Genomic DNA, 19,462 nt, shown 5'->3' with positions numbered 1-19,462 from the left:
GGTTTGATTTAAACTTAACCCTAAAAACTCAATTAAATGTACTACAGGCAATTTGCCTTCCTCCAATTTCTTTTCTAGAAAACAGAATCCCAAGTCATTAAAGTCTTATTTAAGAAGTTCTAAATCACAGGATTATGGGGGACTGCTATTATGATTAAAGTTTCATTAAAAGTTACCCAAAAATCCGAGTCACAGCACCAAAAAAGAAAAAAACAAAAGTTACCCAAAAAAAGAGCTCCACTAAAAGTTCAAAATGAGAGGACCATGGTGGGCTACCATTTCTTTCTTTTCAGTTGTCTATTTCAACGGAAAATTTTTTATAATTAATAAATATTATTTTCCATTTTGAAAGGTGAAAGATGATGAAATAAAAATAAGAACTAAAGAGGATAAAAGAAACTAAATACAAGATATGCTGAGTAGTAAGATTGATTGTTTTTGTTTTGTTTTAACTTCCTTTGTAATATGTTTGTATAATAAAATTGAGGAAAATAAATTTTACTTAAACTTTTCAAATAGAAAGAAAAAGGAAACTACATCTAAAGCAGAGTATTTCTAGAGCAGTGGTTCTTCAACTCTGGTGTAAGGACCCCTGGGCATCTTTAAGACTTTTTCAAGGGATCTGTAAGGTTAAAAACTATTTTTATAATAATACTAAGATATTATCTGCCTTTTTCATGCTCATTTGCTCACAAGTGTGCAGTAGAGATTTGGTATAATATCAGAGAAGAATAACAACAATTATCTGGAAATGCCAATAAAATACTTTCACCCTTTTAGACTACCTATCTCTATGAGCCTCCATTTTCTTCATATGCTTCCACCAAAATAACAAATCACAACAGACTGAATACAGAAGCCGATATAAAAATTCAGCTGTCTTCTATTGAGCCAGATAATTAAAAAGATTTATAAATATGTAAGACAATGCCTCTCTTCTCACATACTGCTTTTGTTTAGATGACAGAATTATTATTGAGAAAAGATATTACTTATGTTCACACGTAATAGTTTTTATATTGTTAAATTAAAAATATGTTTAGGGCTTCCCTGGGAGCACAGTGGTTAAGAATCCACCTGCCACTGCAGGGGACACGGGTTCGAGCCCTGGTCTGGGAGGATCCCACATGCCGCGGAGCAATTAATCTCGTGCGCCACAACTACTGAGCCTGTGCTCTAGAGCCCACGAGCCACAACTACTTAGCCCATGCGCCACAACTACTGAAGTCCGCATGCCTGGAGCCCGTGCTCTGCAGCAGGAGGAGCCACCGCAATGAGAAGCCCACGCACCGCAACGAAGAGTAGCCCCCACTCATGGCAACTAGAGAAAGCCAGCACGGAGCAACGAAGACCCAACGCAACCAAAAATAAATTAATTAATTTAAAAATATATATATATATTTTTTCAAGTTTCTCAGTTTTAATTTCTAATCCAGTAATTAATCAAATGGTATAATCCCACATGAACAAAAGCTCTGAGGAGTCCTTAATTTTAAGAATGTAAAAGGGTCTTAGGACCAAAAGGTTTGAGAATTGCTGTTCTAAAGGATTTCCTACTCTATAAGAAAAATATCACTCTACAAAGGAGTATTTCTTAAGATAAGAGACAGAAAGAAAGTTGCTTAAAAATGAATTTACAATTTATAGGACAAATGATTAAGCTCAGATTTGCTTTACAATTATCTGAGTGGCAAGGGAGGAACGGTGGGAGTATAAATGAAATAAGAGTGGCCGTGAGTTAATAATCATTGAGCTAGGATTTTGTTATTCTAGTCTCTCTACTTTTGCATATGTTTCAAATTTTCCCTAACAAGAAGATTAAATAAGGACAAATTCATACCTGAACAGCTGAATATGAAAAAAAAGGCTGTAATTTAATGTTATTGTTAGAATGAAGGAAAATGAGAGGGAAAAAAATCTTACTGATATTAAACTAACACTGTCCACATAGCTCCAAATTCACCTTTTTTATCTTCATTGATGTCAATGAGTTTCATGTAGTTGAATCAGTAGTACACAGATATTATCTGCAGTTCTTCTTCACTTACTTAAAATTTACATATACAGCTCCCCTCTTTATCTACTATAACTAACTTGACAAACAAAAATTACACAGATATCTTTCAGTTTAAGAAAGATAAAGAAGCTCATCAAATCCTTTAACCTGACTGACCTGGCTACAACCTAGAATAATCTTTTACATGTTACACTATTGCCATCTGCTGGTTGTGATGTCTAAGCACAGTAAATTAAGGTTTTAAAACAGAAAAACTAACAGTTTACCTATGACTATGGTTTTCACCCAAAATTATCCTGTAGAAAAGAAGCTGTCATACACACATTAGGGTTCTTCAAAATCTCACACTAGAAGCAGTGGTTCTGACCCCACTGCACTTTAAAATCAACTGGGAGTTTTTGAAAGCCCTGATGCCTGGGCCCCAAACCAGAGCAATTAAATAAGAATCTCTATTTTGTGAAAATGAAAGGCAAGCCAGACTGAGACAAAATATTTGCAAAAGATATTGTACCTAGAGGACTTGTACCTAGAGTCACTCTTACAACTCAATAATAAGAAAACAACCAAATTTTTTAAATGGGCGAAAGATCTAAACACCACCTCACCAAAGATGATATATGGACAGCAATTCAGTACATGAAAAGATGCTCAACATTGTTAGTTATTAGGAAAATGTACATTAAGACCACAATGAGATACCACTTCACATCCATTAGAATGGCTATAAGTGAAGAGACTGACCTTAATGTTAAGTGCTGGCCAGGATGTGGAGCAACTATAACCCCCTCACACTACTGGTAGAAATATAAAATGGGACAACCACTTTGGAAAACAGTTTGGCAGCTTCTTAAAAAGCCACACACATACCTACCATAAGACACGGCCATTCCGCTCCTAGATGTGTACCCAACAGAAAGAAAAGTTGTAGTGGGTTAAATAGTGTCTCCTCTAAAATTCATGTCTACCTGGAATGTGATCTTATCCAAAAGGGGATCTTCACAAATGTTATTAGTTAAGATGAGGTCATACTGGGATAGAGTGGGCCCTAAATCAAATGGCTGATGTCCTTATAAGAAGAGATGACACATAGGGAAGAGGAGGAGGAGTGGAGTGATGCAGTTAAAAGCCAAGAAACACCAAGCACTGCCAGAAGCTGGGAGTTTCTGAAGCTAGGAAAAGGGAAGAATCTCCCCAGAGTCATCAGAAGGAGACCAGTCCTGCCAACACCCTGATTTCAGACTTCTAGCCTCCAGAACTGTGAGAGAATAAATGTCTGTCATTTTAAGCCACCCAGGCTGAAGTACTTTGTTACAGCAGCCCTAGGAAACAAATACAAAAGCACAAAGTACAGGGCTTCCCTGGTGGCGCAGTGGTTGAGAGTCCGCCTGCTGATGCAGGGGACACGGGTTGATGCCCCGGTCCGGGAAGATCCCACATGCCGTGGAGCGGCTGGGCCTGTGAGCCATGGCCACTGAGCCTGCGCGTCTGGAGCCTGTGCTCCGCAACAGGAGAGGCCACAACAGTAAGAGGCCCGCGTACAGCAAAAGAAAAAAAAAAAAAAAAAGCACAAAGTACAAAGACTTGTACAAAATGTTATTAGCTTTATTTGTAATAGCCCCGAACTGGAAATAACCCAAACATCCATTAACAGGTGAATGAATTTACAACTGGGATATAGCCACACAATGGAATACTACTCAGCAATAAAAATGAATGAATGAGACACAAAACATAAGTGAATTCTCAAAATAATTATGAATTAAAGAAGTCAGACAAAAAAAGACTATATATTATATGATTCCCATGGTGTTTATCTGAGGTGGCAAGAGTGAGTGGTATGTGGGTACAAAAGGGAGTCATTATAAAGTGGCAGGAAACTTTTGACGTTGATAGATATATTCATTATCTTGACAGCACTGACAGTTCCACAGGCATATACACGTGTCAAAACACATCAATTTGAGGGGAAGATGGCACCAGGAATCAATCTCCCTAGACAGACTAGACAACAGTGCACTGACAGAATCTGTCTGATCTTGTAACAATTTGCAACTCTGAAGTCTGTTGAAGGCTTGCAACTTCCAGGGGAAGCCTTAAATGATGAACAGTGGTTAATTTAATCAGTCTTAGCTCTTAGAACAGCAATAGCTACCCACCTCTCATCCCAAGCCACATGGCAGGCAGCTGACATGTTCCTGAAGCAGTCTGCACACAGCTTATGGGAGCCAGGGTGGTCAAAAAGGACCCTGTCCTCCAAATATTGGGGATTTGTGCTCTGATTGCAGACCGCTGCTTCTGATCACAGAGATGCAGACAAAGAGGTATAATCATCAAGAAAAAGAAAATTTGAATATACCTATAACTAGTAAGGAGAGGGAATCGGCAATTTAAAAATCTCCCAACAAAAAGAAGTCCTGGACCTGATGGTTCACAGGTGAATTCTACTCAACGTTTAAAGAAGAACAAATACCAATCCTTCTTAAACTTTTCCAAAAAATTAAAGAGGAGGGAACACTTCTCAACTCATTCTTCGAGGCCAGTGTTAACTTGATACTAAAGTGTCTTTAAACTACAAGAAAGGAAAACTATAAACACTGATGTAAAAATCTTCAACGAAATACTAGCAAGCAAAATTCAGCAGCATATTAAAAGGAGTATTCACCATGACCAAGTGGGCTTTATTCCTGGAATGCAAGGATGTTCAATATATGAAAATTGATCAATATAATACACCACATAAACAGAACAAAGGAAAACAACACATGATCATCTCAAATAATGCAGAAAAAGCATTTAACAACATTTGACACTCATTAAAAAAGCAAACAGAAAAACAAAAAATACTTGACAAACTCGGAATAGAAGGAAATTAACTCAACATAAAAGCCATATATAAAAACCGACAGCCAACATCATACTCAATGGTGAAAGACTGAAAGCTTTTCCTCAGGACTAGATCAGGACCAAGGCAAGGATGCCCCCTTGTACCACTTCTACTTAACACACTACTGGAAGTTCTAGCCAGAGCAGTTAAGCAAGGGGAAAAAAAATAATAACAAAAGGCATCCAAATTGGAAAAGAAGTAAAATTGTCCTTGTTTGCAGATTATATGATCTTATATAGAGAAAACCATAAAAGTACACACACACACAGTCAGAAGTAATAAATCAATTTAGCAAAGTAGCAGGATATAAAGTCAACACACAAAAATCAGTTGCATTTCTATAGACTAATAATGAACAATCTGAAAAGAAAATTACAGAAGCAGTTCTATTTATAATAGCATCAAAAAGAATACCTAGGAATAAACTTAACCAAGGAGGTGAAAAACCTGTACAATGAAAACTACAAAACACTGCTGAAAGTAAATAAATGGAAATAAATCCCATGTTCATGAATCAGAAGACTCAATACTGTTAAAATGTCAACATTACCCAAAGCAATCTACAGAATCAATACAATCTCTATCAAAATCCCAATGACTTTTTTTGTGTGTGTGTGTGGCAGAAATAGAAAAACCCATCCCAAAATTCAAATGGAATCTCAAGGGACCCTGAATAGCCAAAACAATCCTGGAAAATCAAAAACAAAACTGGAGGAGCCACGCTTAATGAGTTCAAAACTTACTATCAAGCTACAGTAATTAAAACAGTGTGGTATTGGCGTAAAAATAGACATACAGACCAATGGAACAGAAATAAATCCAGACCCTCTCATATATGTTAAAAATGACTTTTAACAAGAGTGCCAAGACCATTCAATTGGGAAAGGGTAGCCTTTTCAACAAATGGTGCTGAGAAAACTGGATATCTACTCACAAAAGAATGAAGTTTGACCCTTACCTAATACCATATACAAAAATTAACTCAAAATGGAGCCAGGACCTAAATGTAAGACCTAAAACAATTAAACTCTGAGAGACAAAAACAGAACAAAAGCTTCACAACATTGGATTTGGCAATGATTTTCTTAGATATGATGCCAAAGGCATAGGAAACAAAAGAAAAAATAAACAAATTGGACTTCATGATAATTTAAAACATTTTGTGCATCAAAAGACACTATTAACAGAATAAAAAGGCAACCCACAGCATGGGAGAAAACATTTGCAAATCATATATAGGGAAAAACATCGAAATATAGAGAAAACTCAACAACAAAAACCTAAAACTCAACAACAAAAACCCCAAGCCCCATTCAGAAATGGGCAAAGGACTTGAATGGACATTTCTCCAAAGAAGACAGCCAAATGGCCAATAAGCACACGAAAGGATGCTCAACATCACTAATCATTAGAGAAATGCAAATCAAAACTACAGTGAGACACCACCTCACACCCATTTGGATAGCTACTACCAAAAAGAAACGGAAAACAACTAGTGTTAGCAAGGATGTGGAGAAATTGGAACCCTTGCCCACTATTGGTGTGAATGTAAAAGAATACAGCAACTGTGGAACACAGTATGGAGGTTCCTCAGAATATTAAAAATAGATGTAGCATATGACTCAGCAATTCCACTTCTCAGTATATATCCAAAAGAATTGCAAGCAGGGTCTCAAAGATCCATGTTCATAACAGCATTATTCACAATAGCTAAAATGTGGAAGCAACCCAAGCGTCCACTGATGGAAGAATGGATACACAAAATGTGGTATAAGCATACTATAGAATATTATTCAGTCTTAAAAAAGAAGGGAATTCTGTGATACGCTACAACATGGATGACCCTGGAGGACCTTATGCTAAATGAAATAAGTCAGTCAAAAAGACAAATACTGTATGATTCCACTTATACGAGGTACTTGAAGTCAAAACCATAGTAACAGAAAGTACAATGGTGGTTGCCAGAGGATGGGAGGAGGGGAGAATGAGGAGTTATTGTTTAATAGAGTTTCAGTTTTACAAGATGAAAAGAGTTATGGGGATGGATGGTGGTGACGGCTGCACAATAATGTGAATGTATTTAATACCACTGAACTGTACCCTTAAAACCAAAATCTCTAGGGGGTGGGGTCTGAGCATCAGTAATTTTTAAACATCCCCTGAACTATTATAACAAGCAGCTGAGGCTGAGAACCATTTCATTAAAGGGTGCCATCTCATTTATTTTGTTTTGAACAAAAGCGTACTACTTCGTAAAAACATATAAGCCTGAAACAATTTTGATAATGCTCTTTTTAGATGCTTATGGAGGTGAGCTGAAATCATACATTTTTCTTAAGTAGACAAACTCAACATGGATTAGTACTTACTCCTTGGTTTATACCTCACATTCCCAAATTATAAACAAGCTTTAAAAAGTAATATTGAAAGAAGTTCCAGCTGTTTGTTCCCAGTACAAAATAACTTAAAATGCTGAACACAATATAGTTTTAATACATATTTGCAATGAATGGTGTTATAGACTGAACTGTGGCCTCCTCAGAATTTGTATGTTGAAGTCCTAACCCTTAGTACCTCTCAATGTGACTGTATTTGAAGATAAGGCCTTTAAAGAGGTGATTAAGGTAAAATGAGATTATAAGGATGGGCCCTAATCCAATCTAACTGGTGTTCTCAGGTGAAAAAGAAATTTGGACACACAAAGAGACACCTGTAGATGCCTGAGCACAGGGGAAGTCTTTGTGAGGACAAACCAAGAGGGGGGCCATCTGCAAGTCAAGGAGAGAAAAAAAACCTCAGGAGAAACCAAACCTGCCTATACTTTGATTCTTGGAACTGTGCAAAAATAAATTTCTGTTGGTTAAACCACTCCATCTGTGGTATTTTGTTATGGCCGCCCTAGCAAATTAACACACATAGTAAGCAAAAAGAAAAAAAACACAAGATGAAAAATTTGTGGGAAATGACACTCTGGAGCTGAACCTTACCCTGGGGCACATGCCACACCCTGAGAGCCCTACCCTGGATCTGGACAGGGCCCAGAATGGCTTGTCCTCTCAAATTTTTAGTCACCTGCTCTCTGACCTCAGCCTTCCAGTTTTCATTCCTTTATTGTCACTGTACCTTCTCCTTTACTCCACAGTGAGACTACGAGCCCGAGCCCTCCCAGACAAGTGCTCTCTGGCCTTATTTCCTTCCCTATCTAGTTTGGGCCCCATAGTGATTGTGTTAACCATTCTATCAGAACTACCTTCCTCTGCTCCCTATTACGTTGCCACATCTAACCAACAAAACCCAAAATCTGAACCAATGCTACATTTTGTCTTCACTACTACTCTGGGTGAGCCATGCCGTTGGAAAAATATTAAACCACGTATTTACGGAGAGCGATGCCTACAACTTCAATGATTCAAGTCTCAGCACCCCACTCCCTGCCACATCCTTCTGCTTGAGTTAGCATCTCTGCCATTCCTCTCAAGCACCATCCCAAGCCTTCTTCACTCTCTCTAGTCCTCCACTGATGCCCATGTCTCACCTTGCATCCCACTGAACATAGCACATGTCATTACCCTCAGCCTTCTTGCCTCCCATCTATATCTGTATCCACACCCATCTTCTTTCTTTTCTAGTCTCAGAGAGGTTTCTTTCATTTCTAACCTCCCCATCTGTGCTTTTTGGCAACCCCCTCCTACTTTTGAACCTTGCTCATCAGTAATGCATTCTCTCTACTACTTGTCCTGCTTATTCAACATTTTTATCTTTACTGACAACCCTTTCTTCACCTTATGAACATGCACATCTCTCCCATCTCCGTAAACCGTCCCTTGACCTCTACCAAACTCTAGTCACCACTATCCCATTCCCTTCTTCCTGTTTTCATCTAAACTTCTCAAAAGGAGAGTTTAACCTCAATGTGTGTTCACTCAGTTGTTATAACCTGGCTGGCTTTGGCCCTCGGTGTACTATTGACACTGCTCTTCCTAAGATCATCAATGACTCCTTACTTAGTTCTTTTTTTTTTAAGATTTATTTATTATTTATTTATTTTATTTATTTTTGGCTGCGTCACATCTTAGTTGCGGCACACAGGATCTTCCTTGAGGCATGAGGAATCTTCCCTTGCGGCGTGTGTGTGGGCTCCTCTCTAGTTGTGGCATGAGGGTTTTCTCTCTCTGGTTGTGGTGCGCAGGCTCCAGGACCACATGGGCTCTGTAGTTGTGGCATGCAAGTTCCAGAGCATGTGAGCTCTGTAGTTTGCGGCATGCAAGCTCTCTAGTTGAGGCATGCGAGCTTAGTTGCCCCCCAGCATGTGGGATCTTAGTTCCCTGATCAGGGATCGAATTTGCATCCCCTGCATTGTAAGGCAGATTATTTACCACTGGACCACCAGGGAAGTCCCCTTACTTAGCTCTGAAGTGGTATCTGCTCATTCTCTCAAAGCATGCTATAGGACTGAGGGGAAAGGAGAGACCTTTTCCTAGTCCCCACTGCGCCTTCAAAGTTGCTACTTCTCCACCTCAACTGAGGCTTATGCTGTTCATATATACCAGGGGTCAGCAAATTGTTTTGTGTAAAGGGCCAGATGGTAAATAGTTTAGGTTTCGCAGGCCCATGGTCTCTTTTGTACCTACCCAACTCTGCGGGGCAAAAGAAGCCACAGACAAGACAGGCATACATGTTTGGTTCAGTTCCAGACCACCACAATAAAGCAAATATCACAATAAAGAGAGTCATACAAATTTTTTGGTTTCCCAGTGCATGTAAAAAGTTATGTTTGTGGGATCTAAAAAAATGGTACAAATGAACTTATTTACAAAACAGAAATAGAGTTACAGATGTAGAAAACAATCTTATGGTTACCGGGGGGAAGGGAGAGAGGGATAAATTGGGAGATTGGAATCAACATATATACACTACTATATATAAAATAGATAACTAATAAGGACCTACTATATAGCACAGCGAACTCTACTCAATACTCTGTAATGGGACTTCCCAGGCAGTCCAGTAGTTAAGACTCCACGCTCCACTGCAGGGGGCATGGGTTTGATCCCTGGTTGGGAAACTAAGATCCCGCATGCTGCACAGTGTGGTCAAAAAGAAAAAAAAAAAACAAAACAAAAAACAATTCTCTGTGATGACCTATATGGGGAAAGAATCTAAAAAAGAGTGGATATATGTATATGTATAACTGATTCACTTTGCTGTACAGCAAAAAGTAACACAACATTGTATATCAACTATACTCCAATAAAAATTGTTTTAAAAGTTATGTTTACATTATACTGTAGTCTATTAAGTGTGCAATAGCATTATATCTTTAAAAAATGTACATACCTTAGTTAAAAAATCCTAACCATCATCTAAGCCTTCAGTGAGTCATCATCTTTTTGCAATAGTAACATCGAAGACCACTGATCATGAATGACCATAACAAATACAATAATAATGAAAAAGTTTGTAATACTGCATGAATTACCAAAATGTGTCAGAGACACAAAGTGAGCAAATGCTTTGGAAAAATGGCGCCAATAAACTTGCTCGCCGTATTGCTGTCACAAACCTTCAATTTCTTAAAAAAACGCAATAAAGCAAAGTGCAATAAAACGAGGTATGCCCGAATAGAAATGAATGACTGTAGCTGTGTTCCAATAAAACTTTATTTACAAAAACAATTGGTAGAGGGACTTCCCTGGTGGTCCAGCAGGTAAGACTCCACACTCCCAATGCAGGGGGCCTGGGTTCGATCCCTGGTCAGTGAACTAGATCCTGCATGCACACCGCAACTAAGAGCCCATATGCCACAACTAAGAAGTCCGCATGCTGCAACTAAAAGACCCCGCATGTTGCAACAAAGATCCCACATGCCGCAGCTAAGACCCAGTGCAGCCAAAATAAATCAATAAATATTTTTTTAAAAAAAAGTGGAAGGGTGGACTTGGTCTGTGGGCCATAGTTTGCTGACTCCTCTTTGCTATCACCTTGTGTTGTCCCAGGCATCTGAACGTTTATTAAGAAGTTGGCACCGGACTCAGAGACTTCATCACCAGCCTGGCAGTTGGTAAGCATTCCATAATGTGGTTGCAGTTATTATTTTTAAAAATTATCATATGGACACTCTAATTAGCTCTGTGGATGACCACCTAGCAATTTAGGCTCTCAGTTTCTTCATCTGCTTAACTCTCATACTCTGGATTTTGTCACCACTCCAGAGCCCTCCATCTCTCAAATCGAATCGCTAATAGACACTAATCACTCTCACTCCGTTTATGCTTGCTCTCCAACCTTACTGAGATTCTGGTCCATTTTTATCTCCCTTGTCTCCTAATCTGTGAGCTCCTACCCATCTTTACTTCCTTCTACCAACCTTGATCTCATGGTCCGTTAATTAAGCCACCCTCTCACCTACACCCTCAACTCCTGTCTTCCCTTTTCCCTCGACGGTACCACCCTAGCAAAATCTCATCCCATCCCATCCAGCTGCCTTCTCTCTACCTAGATGGCCCGGGACTGCTGAAAATGGCTCACAGATCAACGCCCTTACAAGTGTAGTTGTTGGGACTTCAGCACCACCCAGAGATACTCTCCGCAGTTCTCCCACAAATAATCCAAACTTCCAAGGCTTAAAATTGTCCTTAAGCTCTCTCAGACTATCAAACCTTCTCTCACTTTCAAATGACCAATTTGAAAATTCTCCGGCTCTTCAGAGAAAAACTCTTTGCTGTACCTACACATTTAACTTATCCACTATTCTTAATTTGTTTCCTCTAGTCCCAAAAAGAGTTGGTTCTACTTCAATCTACCAGAAATGCTCTGGATCCATCTCTGCCCCTTCTGCTTCACCAATATTACCAAAGCTAAACCCTGAACCAATCCAGCCATAAGCCTTCTTTCACTGCCTGTTAACCATGGATATGGTTCTCATCCTGAGCTTCCCCATCTTCAAATTGGTGATATCCTTTCAAGATTGTTGAGTGCTGTGAGTGTAACAGGCCTAGAAGTGCCTGACAATAGGGTAATCATTCCATAAATGGTCGCAATGTTATTATGTTAAATCAATAGCTTAAAGATGAAAGGCAGATGACAAAAAAATGGGATACAGAATTGGGGAGCTGCAGCGAGGAAAGGGGAGAACACCTGGAAAGAGAAAAGGAGACAATTTCTCTTGTCATAAAATGTCCCAATCCTTCTGTGAATATATTCAGTTGCTTTGTGAATTATGGTAATTAAATGTATGACTACTCTTTGTTATTCTCACCAGTCTGGAGCCTGAAACTCCTCCTGCAGTATAACATTCTCCGAGGAGGAGGTTTGCTCTGGGTTCTAAATCTCTGTCAGCAGAGAAAACTAACAAATCTTCCTTCTATTAGTCTAGAATTACAGTCAGAAGGAATCATTAAGAAGAAATTATGGCAATGTTTAGCCATTAAGAGTCTTAAACAAAAGTATTCAACTAGTGATTCCATGACTGGGGCAGGAGCAATTCAAGGTGAAAACCTGGGACATCTTGTGCCAGAAAGCACAGAGATGCTCAAAAACTGATTGGGGGGCGGGTTTGCTAGGAGGATGTCAAAGACACACAGGAGCTGGCTTGGCAGGGGTTCTCACAGGCCAAATTTGGGACAATTTGAGCATCAAAAAGAATAATGACGGTAATGGAGTCTAACACAGTTAATCTTAAAAAAAAAAAAAAAAAGAACTAGAAAATCATCACTTTGCACCATTCCGAAGGCAGAGCTCATCTCCGTCATGTGAAAAACACTGGGTGAAGAGTTAATGGGTGACAGGATATCTGTGTAGTCTTGAAGTATTACTCCACAGATTACTTAATTTTTAATTTAAAAATTACAAAGGGAAATTATAAAGGAAAAAAATGCACCTTTACAGTGGAGACATCTGGCAGTCACCCTCTTAATCAAGTGATGAAACTTAGCATCAGCAACAGAGAGCAACCTGATATTATGTGACTGCTGTGATGCAGTAAGCAGCACACAGCATTGCCTGTGTAACATACCCCAAAAGCTTTTACACTGAATTAATGAAGAGAAAGCCATCAGACAATTAGTCCACAGTCTTGCTACTCAAAAGTGGTCCAAAGACCAGAATCCCATCACCTGGGAGCTTGTTCGAAATATAGAATCTCAGACCCCACTCTGGACAAGTGAGTCATAATTTGCATTTTAAACAGATCCTCAAGGGACTCTGAGGTACAAAGTTTGAGAAGCCCTGAACAAGACAAACCACCCAGACTTTTCAAAAAAAAATCAATGTAATAAAAACAAAAAAAGGCGGGGTTGCGGGGGAGGCGCTGCTCTGGATTTAGAGAGATATAACAACCAAAAGCAATGAGTGAATCTTGATTCAGTCCTGGGTCAGAAGAAAAAAGTTATAAAATACATTTTGGAGGAACAACTGGGAAATTTTGAATATGCAGTTTTTATTAAATGACAATGAATTAATGTGAAGGGTCTTAAATGTGATAATAGCATTTAATTACATAGAATGTTCTTATTCTTAGATACAGGGAGTTCCCTGGTGGTCCAGTGGTTAGGACTCCAGGCTTTCACTGCTGTGGCCCGGGTTCAATCCCTGGTCGGGGAACTGAGATCTCGCAAGGTGAGCGGCACGGCCAAAAACAAACAAAAAAAGAAGATACATGCTGAGATATTTAAGGTCACATGTCTACCAACTCACTTTTAAATGGTTCATAAAAACACATATAGAGGACTTCCCTGGTGGCGCAGTGGTTCAGAATCCGCCTGCCGATGCAGGGGACACGGGTTCGTGCCCCGGTCCGGGAAGATCCCACATGCCACGGAGCGGCTGGGCCCGTGAGCCAAGGCCGCTGAGCCTGCGTGCCCAGAGCCTGTGCACCACAACGGGAGAGGCCACAACAGTGAGAGGCCTGTGTACCGCAAAAAAAAAAAAAACACAAAAAGAGACAGAAAGCATATGTGGAATAATAACTGGTTACTCTGACAAAGAGTATGTAGGTGTCCATTGTGCTATTTTTTAACTTTTTCTTTAGGTTGAAAATTTTATTAAGTAATAAGTTGGAGGATGGGAAGAATGTTCAATTAGCCCACAAAAGAAATGTAAAGTCTTTGGTAGCAAACAGCATGATTTACACAACCCTGAATCTATCTTAACGCCTGCTTCCAAAGATAAACATTAAGTGTTCAGCAGATATTGGATGAGAGAAAGGAAATTTGTTGAAATCATTTTAGCTGGCAGAAATTCCTAAGGCATTGAGAGCTGCTACAGCCAGTCAGCTGTCAAGTACATACAGAACTATGAATTGAATTTTCATTCAATGAGAGGCAGCAGAGTATAAAGGCAAAAGTTTTGGGGTCAGTCTGACCTTGATTTTATTAGTGGAGTGTCCTAGGGTATATTTAACCTCCCGAAGTCTCAATCACTCTATCCGTAATACAGAAATAAAATAGTATCTTATAGGGTAGTGTAAGGGTTAAATAAGATACAAGATAATGAATATAAAGCTCTTAGGATCATTTAATAAATATTAACTATAATTTTATCAATAAAGTCAGCTAAAAGGTATTCCATAAAATGAAGATAATGTTTTCACGGACCAGATTCTGACTTTATTCTGAGGATTAAAAGTCTTCCTAGTAGGGGCATTTTCTGATAATTTTAAGTCAACGTGAGAAGGCAGAAAAATTTTCTCTTCTCCTTTTTATTTGGTATCTTGAAGAAAAAGCATTCAGTGAGATGATAGGCAGCCTTTCCCCGAGGATAACCTTTCCCCAAGGTAAAAGCATTTTACTTCAACTTAATCTTAGTAAACCCGCATAAAGCACTGAAGATTAGCAAAATAAAGCTATTAAGAATGACTTCAAGAATCAAATTCGATAAAAAGAAGACTTGGAAATAATTTTGTCAAGCTACCTTAAACTCTCTTGACTAGAAAACTTGTGTGAAACCATAATGCTTTCATGGGAGTTTACTGAACAGTTTTCTGGAAGCACCTAGACAAAGAATAAGCATCTATCTTTTTGGCTTAAGTGCACTTGTGCGCAGATGAAATAGGATTGACTTCAATAGATGGATGACAGTCTAACCCAATTATTCTATGAAAGTCAAAAGCAATCTCTCCTAAAGGTTGGCAACTACGGCCAGTGTGCCAAATCCAGCCCACAACTTATTTTCATGAATAGTATTACTGTATTCATTTATGTATTTTCTGTGGCTGTTTTCACTACAACAGCAGAGTAGAAAAGCTGCAACAGAGACGTTATGTCCCACAAAGTCTAAAATACTTACTATCTGGCCTTTTACAGAAAAAAATTGTTGACCCCTGCTCAAGACAAGCAACCCAGGAATCAACAAGACCTGTTCCAGACTCACCTGAGGTGTCGTCTTTCTGTACTGGTCACCTCCATCTATCACATCCCTCATTATTTTTTCCTTGAGAAATTCATACTCTTCTGAACTCAGGTGAATAGACTCTATAGTTTTTCCACAGCCCAAACACTGACCACTGTAATTACAATTAAATGTGTTAAATAATGTCCTGGAAAAGAACTTTTTCTACAATGAATAATTCTAGGACATGAGGAAATTGGAAGGTAGTTTAAAAAAAGAACATTATAACCTTTGCGATCATCATACACATCTCACTTTTTGTAATCCAGATAATGTAACAAAATAGTGTGCCAGAAAACCCAAAAGAGTAGATGGCTGGCACCCAGACATAGTTTTTAAAGTCATTCCTAAAACACAACTGGGTCCCAAATCTCTAGGGAAAAACATTTCTGAGGCGTCACACCAGGCTCACAGCACCTACTGAAAGAAACATTTTGAGCACTACAAATTCTCCAAATGCAAAACTGTGACTTTTTTCTTGGCTATCCTAACTAACTTAATTATCCTGTTTCTAAGGTATTCTTAAAATTTTTAAAAATAAGTAACAACAACCTACTAAATCTGAATCGAACAAATTAAAAATAAAACATTGGCTTTTACCTTTGCTGGACTGTGGTGAACTGTCCTTTCCAATGTTCTCCAGGAACACTACAAAAAAGATTGCAAAACCAAATCACCAGAGGGTCAAATCCCTACTGAACAGAAAGATATTCACTGTATTTAAAAAATCCGTAGGAAAGAGCTCTGAGAAGTTCTGGATACTTCCCTAGAATGGTTCAATTAGAATAGTGGTTGCTAATACTGTGATGGGGCTAAGTAACTGATGGTACTCTACTCTGGATCTCCTTCCCTTTGCTTCTCTCGTCATCTGACCCTCATCTTTAACTCGAAATCTGTCTTCACAGGACCTGCCCAGAAACCAGCCCAGACCTCTAAATCAAAACTCAACTCTAGGGACTTCCCTGGCGGTCCAGAGGTTAAGACTCTGCCCTCCCAATGCAGGGGGCATGGGTCCTGATCCCGCATGACGCACTGCCCAGACAAAAAAAAAAAAATTTGACTCTAACTTTCTCCATAAAGCTGCCAGAGATTGTTCCTGGCCCAGAGTAATTTCTTCTCTTACACTATCATTTTATATACCACTCTGAGATAACTGTCTACTATTGTATTCCCAATTAGGTCGTGAATGCCATTATAATAGATCTTACATCACGGATCATGCACAGTGCTAAGCCTAAAATTGGAGGCATTCAAAACTACTTATTGGTTTATTTGCTCAATCAACTTATCCTTTCTTCTTTCCTCTTACAGATAATACCATCCATTCCTATTGATTCTACTGACTTCTCTCCTTTCCCAGTTCTTAATTCAAGATCTCATCATCCCTCATTCAAACCTACAATTGCCTCCAAACAGATCTCCCTGTTTCAAATCTTAATTCCTCTCTAATCTTATTTTCTCACTGTTTGGCAGTTACTTTTTAAAAAGTACTCCAAGACCAGCACTCTTGATAACATTAAAATCCAAAATCCTTCCCATTCCAAGATTTTCACAACTTAGCTCCTCTGTGGATATTCAATAAATGTGTTAAGAAAGATAATTAAGCATGATTGCTACTTCAAAGCTCTGTAAAGATAATATATAGTAGAAAAGCAAGAGAAAAATAGAGACAAAAGGAATGAATCTGTAGGAAAGAGCCTAAAGCCAATTAGTGGTAAAGAAATAAGAGAACAAAAGACTGAAGCAATAAATCAGCACGCACACAGCCAGTAACATGAATAAAAGCAAAGGGAAAGCAAAGGACAGCCTTGGAGAGAGCACTCAAATGATGGTATGATCAAAAACAGGAAGGATAAAGATTTTCTTCTTTAACACATATCAGGTTTGAGCAGGATTCCTCTCTCCCCTCTAACTATTCAAGCTGGTGAAATGCATAGATTAAACAGAATATATATGTGCACATCATACTAGTCACTAGGTTTCAGAAGAACTTCTGAAAATACTAATATGACCCAAAGACAGCTCCAGTTTTCTTGCTATGAACTCCAGCCACAAGTGCTATTTGAAAATATTCACATCATACTAGACACCTCAGAAAACAAATGATCCTTCTAAAAGGAAAAAAAACATAAAAACAAGTGTTCTATAATTTCCCTTTTATGTGATGAGTAGAGATTAGCACAACTTATTTACGCTGCTACTTTTTTAAAGGGAAAGAAAACTTTGTCTTAAAGGGGAAACAATCTTACTACGAGACAGAAGAAAGTATAATCTGACTAGAGTAATTCTCAGCAACTAATAAAAAAAACAGGAGGCTAGTTTTAGGCAACGGTATCAAAATAAAAATATACATATAAACAAAAATCAAAATTACCTTTCAAACCATGTTTTTATACTGTGTGCAAATGACTCCCCAGGATACAGCTGATTATTTCTTAGATACAAAAGAATGTCTTGCAGTTTGTTTGAATACTGATCACCTTTCATGTCTTTTCCAAAATCAAAGAAGGCTTTTAATGTTTCCAACATAGGAACAATATCATGACCTAACAACTCCTGATACAAATTCCAAGCTACATTTACATCTTGATGAAAGAGGGCTCCCTGGATACAGTCATCATAGTTCTTTTTTGAAGGAATCATGACTTTTTTGATGTCTTCTAACAGCAGCAAGGCCTCTCTCCATCTGTCTGTATGGATTAATCCCCGGATGAGAAGAGTGTACGCTCCAGATTCTAAACGCTTGTATCTGTCTTTCATGATTTCATAGACATCAATAATTTCTGATGTCTGCTTATGAAAAACGCAGAGATACAAATACTTGACCAGCAAATCATAGCCTACAATACCATTGTTTTTTGCAGCTACCCAGGCCAGCACAGATTTGGCCACATCGACAGAGCTACGGCATTTAATCATCTGTGAAATGATCCAATTTTCAAAGTTAGCCTTTTCTTTGAAATATTCCTTCAGTTTATCCCACTCCTCTGAATTCAAAGGTTTTGTCGGGAGTTGAAAAATGTTCTTCACAGGTGGCAAGACGTGCTCTTTACTCGGAGGATTCATCTGTGATCTCTTCTTAGCCGCTCCAGCTGCAAACATGTGAGGAGAATCAGCAGAAACTTGCTTACTACTGCCCTCATCTTTTTTCCTGACATATCTGGCTTTGGCAACCAGCAGATTCATTGCTTTGGTATTTTGTGGAGACACTGTTTTAAGAGAAAACCACTTCTCTTGGTTCTTGATGCCATAACAGTCTTTGAGAAAGAGAGAGAGAAAAGAGTGACCTGGGCCTAGCCCAAGGTATGGGTTGCTCTTCCAAAGTTTAGGAAAGCTTCGAACACCAGTGAAATAGAAAGCCATTATGCAGTTAAATCAGCACCAGATTGTGAGAGAGATGTTCAAAAAGCCCCAACTTCTACAGCATAATTAAGGGATTTGAGGGTAGGGGGCGGAGATCGAAGCGCAACTTTCTAAAAGATGATTTTCAGCTTCTCACAGACAAATCAAATGCTTTTGGGGCTAGCAGCAACGAAGCTTAGTTGAGTTCTCTCCATTAAACAAGGATATGGGGACATCCAACCTTGGTCGCAAGTTCCAGGACGAGGGGACCGAGAAGGAATCCTCTGGTGCCTGTTATATTCCAGTCCGCGAACCTGAGGAAAATGCACAAAGAAGACCAGCCAGTTGACTCACGTGGATCACAACTTTCCTTGAAAAGGGACCGGATCCCACGGGAGCCAGGCTGCAGAAGGGGCGAAAAGTCGGAAGCCCCCTACCCTAGACCCACCGGCAGCCAGGACAGAGGCGAAAGCCCGAGTCTAGGGGCCGTGGCCGCCAAACTCGTCAAATAAGGAAATGGGAGTGGGGAAGGGGCAGAGAGCTGAGCCGAGCCAGCGATACTAGTAAGGAAGGGAGGTCCACGAGGGCACCACCTACTGTGTACGGATCTATCACAAACGGACGTTTACTTGATTCAACCACTCACCGCAGCACTCACGTACCATACGACCATAAACGCGGCGGAAACTACCCCGCCCACAATGCACCGCGACGGCGCGGCCGCGGAGGCCTGGCTGAGCCAGAAGCAGGCCTTCCGCCCGGCCTGACGGCAAGAAAAAGGCGACTCTGAATCTTTTACTGGCAGGAGGGGGCACGAGCGGCTGCTGAAGGCG

General features: G+C 39.4%; 1 protein-coding gene across 6 annotated transcripts in view; it reads right to left on the bottom strand.

Annotated features, from left to right (window-relative positions):
- Positions 1-19,462, bottom strand: part of PRORP (protein only RNase P catalytic subunit) — a 138,086-nt gene that overhangs the window by 118,053 nt on the left and 571 nt on the right. For 3 of the 6 annotated variants that reach the window (XR_009563095.2, XM_060294743.2, XM_030854781.3), the window contains exons 2-4: positions 17,662-18,943; positions 15,888-15,935; positions 15,270-15,402 (exon numbers count right to left, since the gene is read on the bottom strand). Coding sequence is in view for 2 of the 6 variants with exons in the window: in XM_060294743.2 (XP_060150726.1) it covers positions 15,270-15,402; positions 15,888-15,935; positions 17,662-18,650 (1,170 nt within the window). In the remaining 4 variants the exon portion in view is untranslated. Of the gene's footprint in view, positions 1-15,269; positions 15,403-15,887; positions 15,936-17,661; positions 18,944-19,226; positions 19,356-19,462 lie in introns of those variants that run through there. The other 3 variants (XR_009563098.2, XR_009563096.1, XR_009563097.1) reach the window with 3 other exon arrangements.

Source organism: Globicephala melas, chromosome 2, assembly GCF_963455315.2.
Source record: "Globicephala melas chromosome 2, mGloMel1.2, whole genome shotgun sequence".
NCBI classification, from domain to species: domain Eukaryota; kingdom Metazoa; phylum Chordata; class Mammalia; order Artiodactyla; family Delphinidae; genus Globicephala; species Globicephala melas.
Note: the sequence above shows the minus strand (reverse complement) of the source record. Positions and strands in the feature narration are given on the sequence as shown.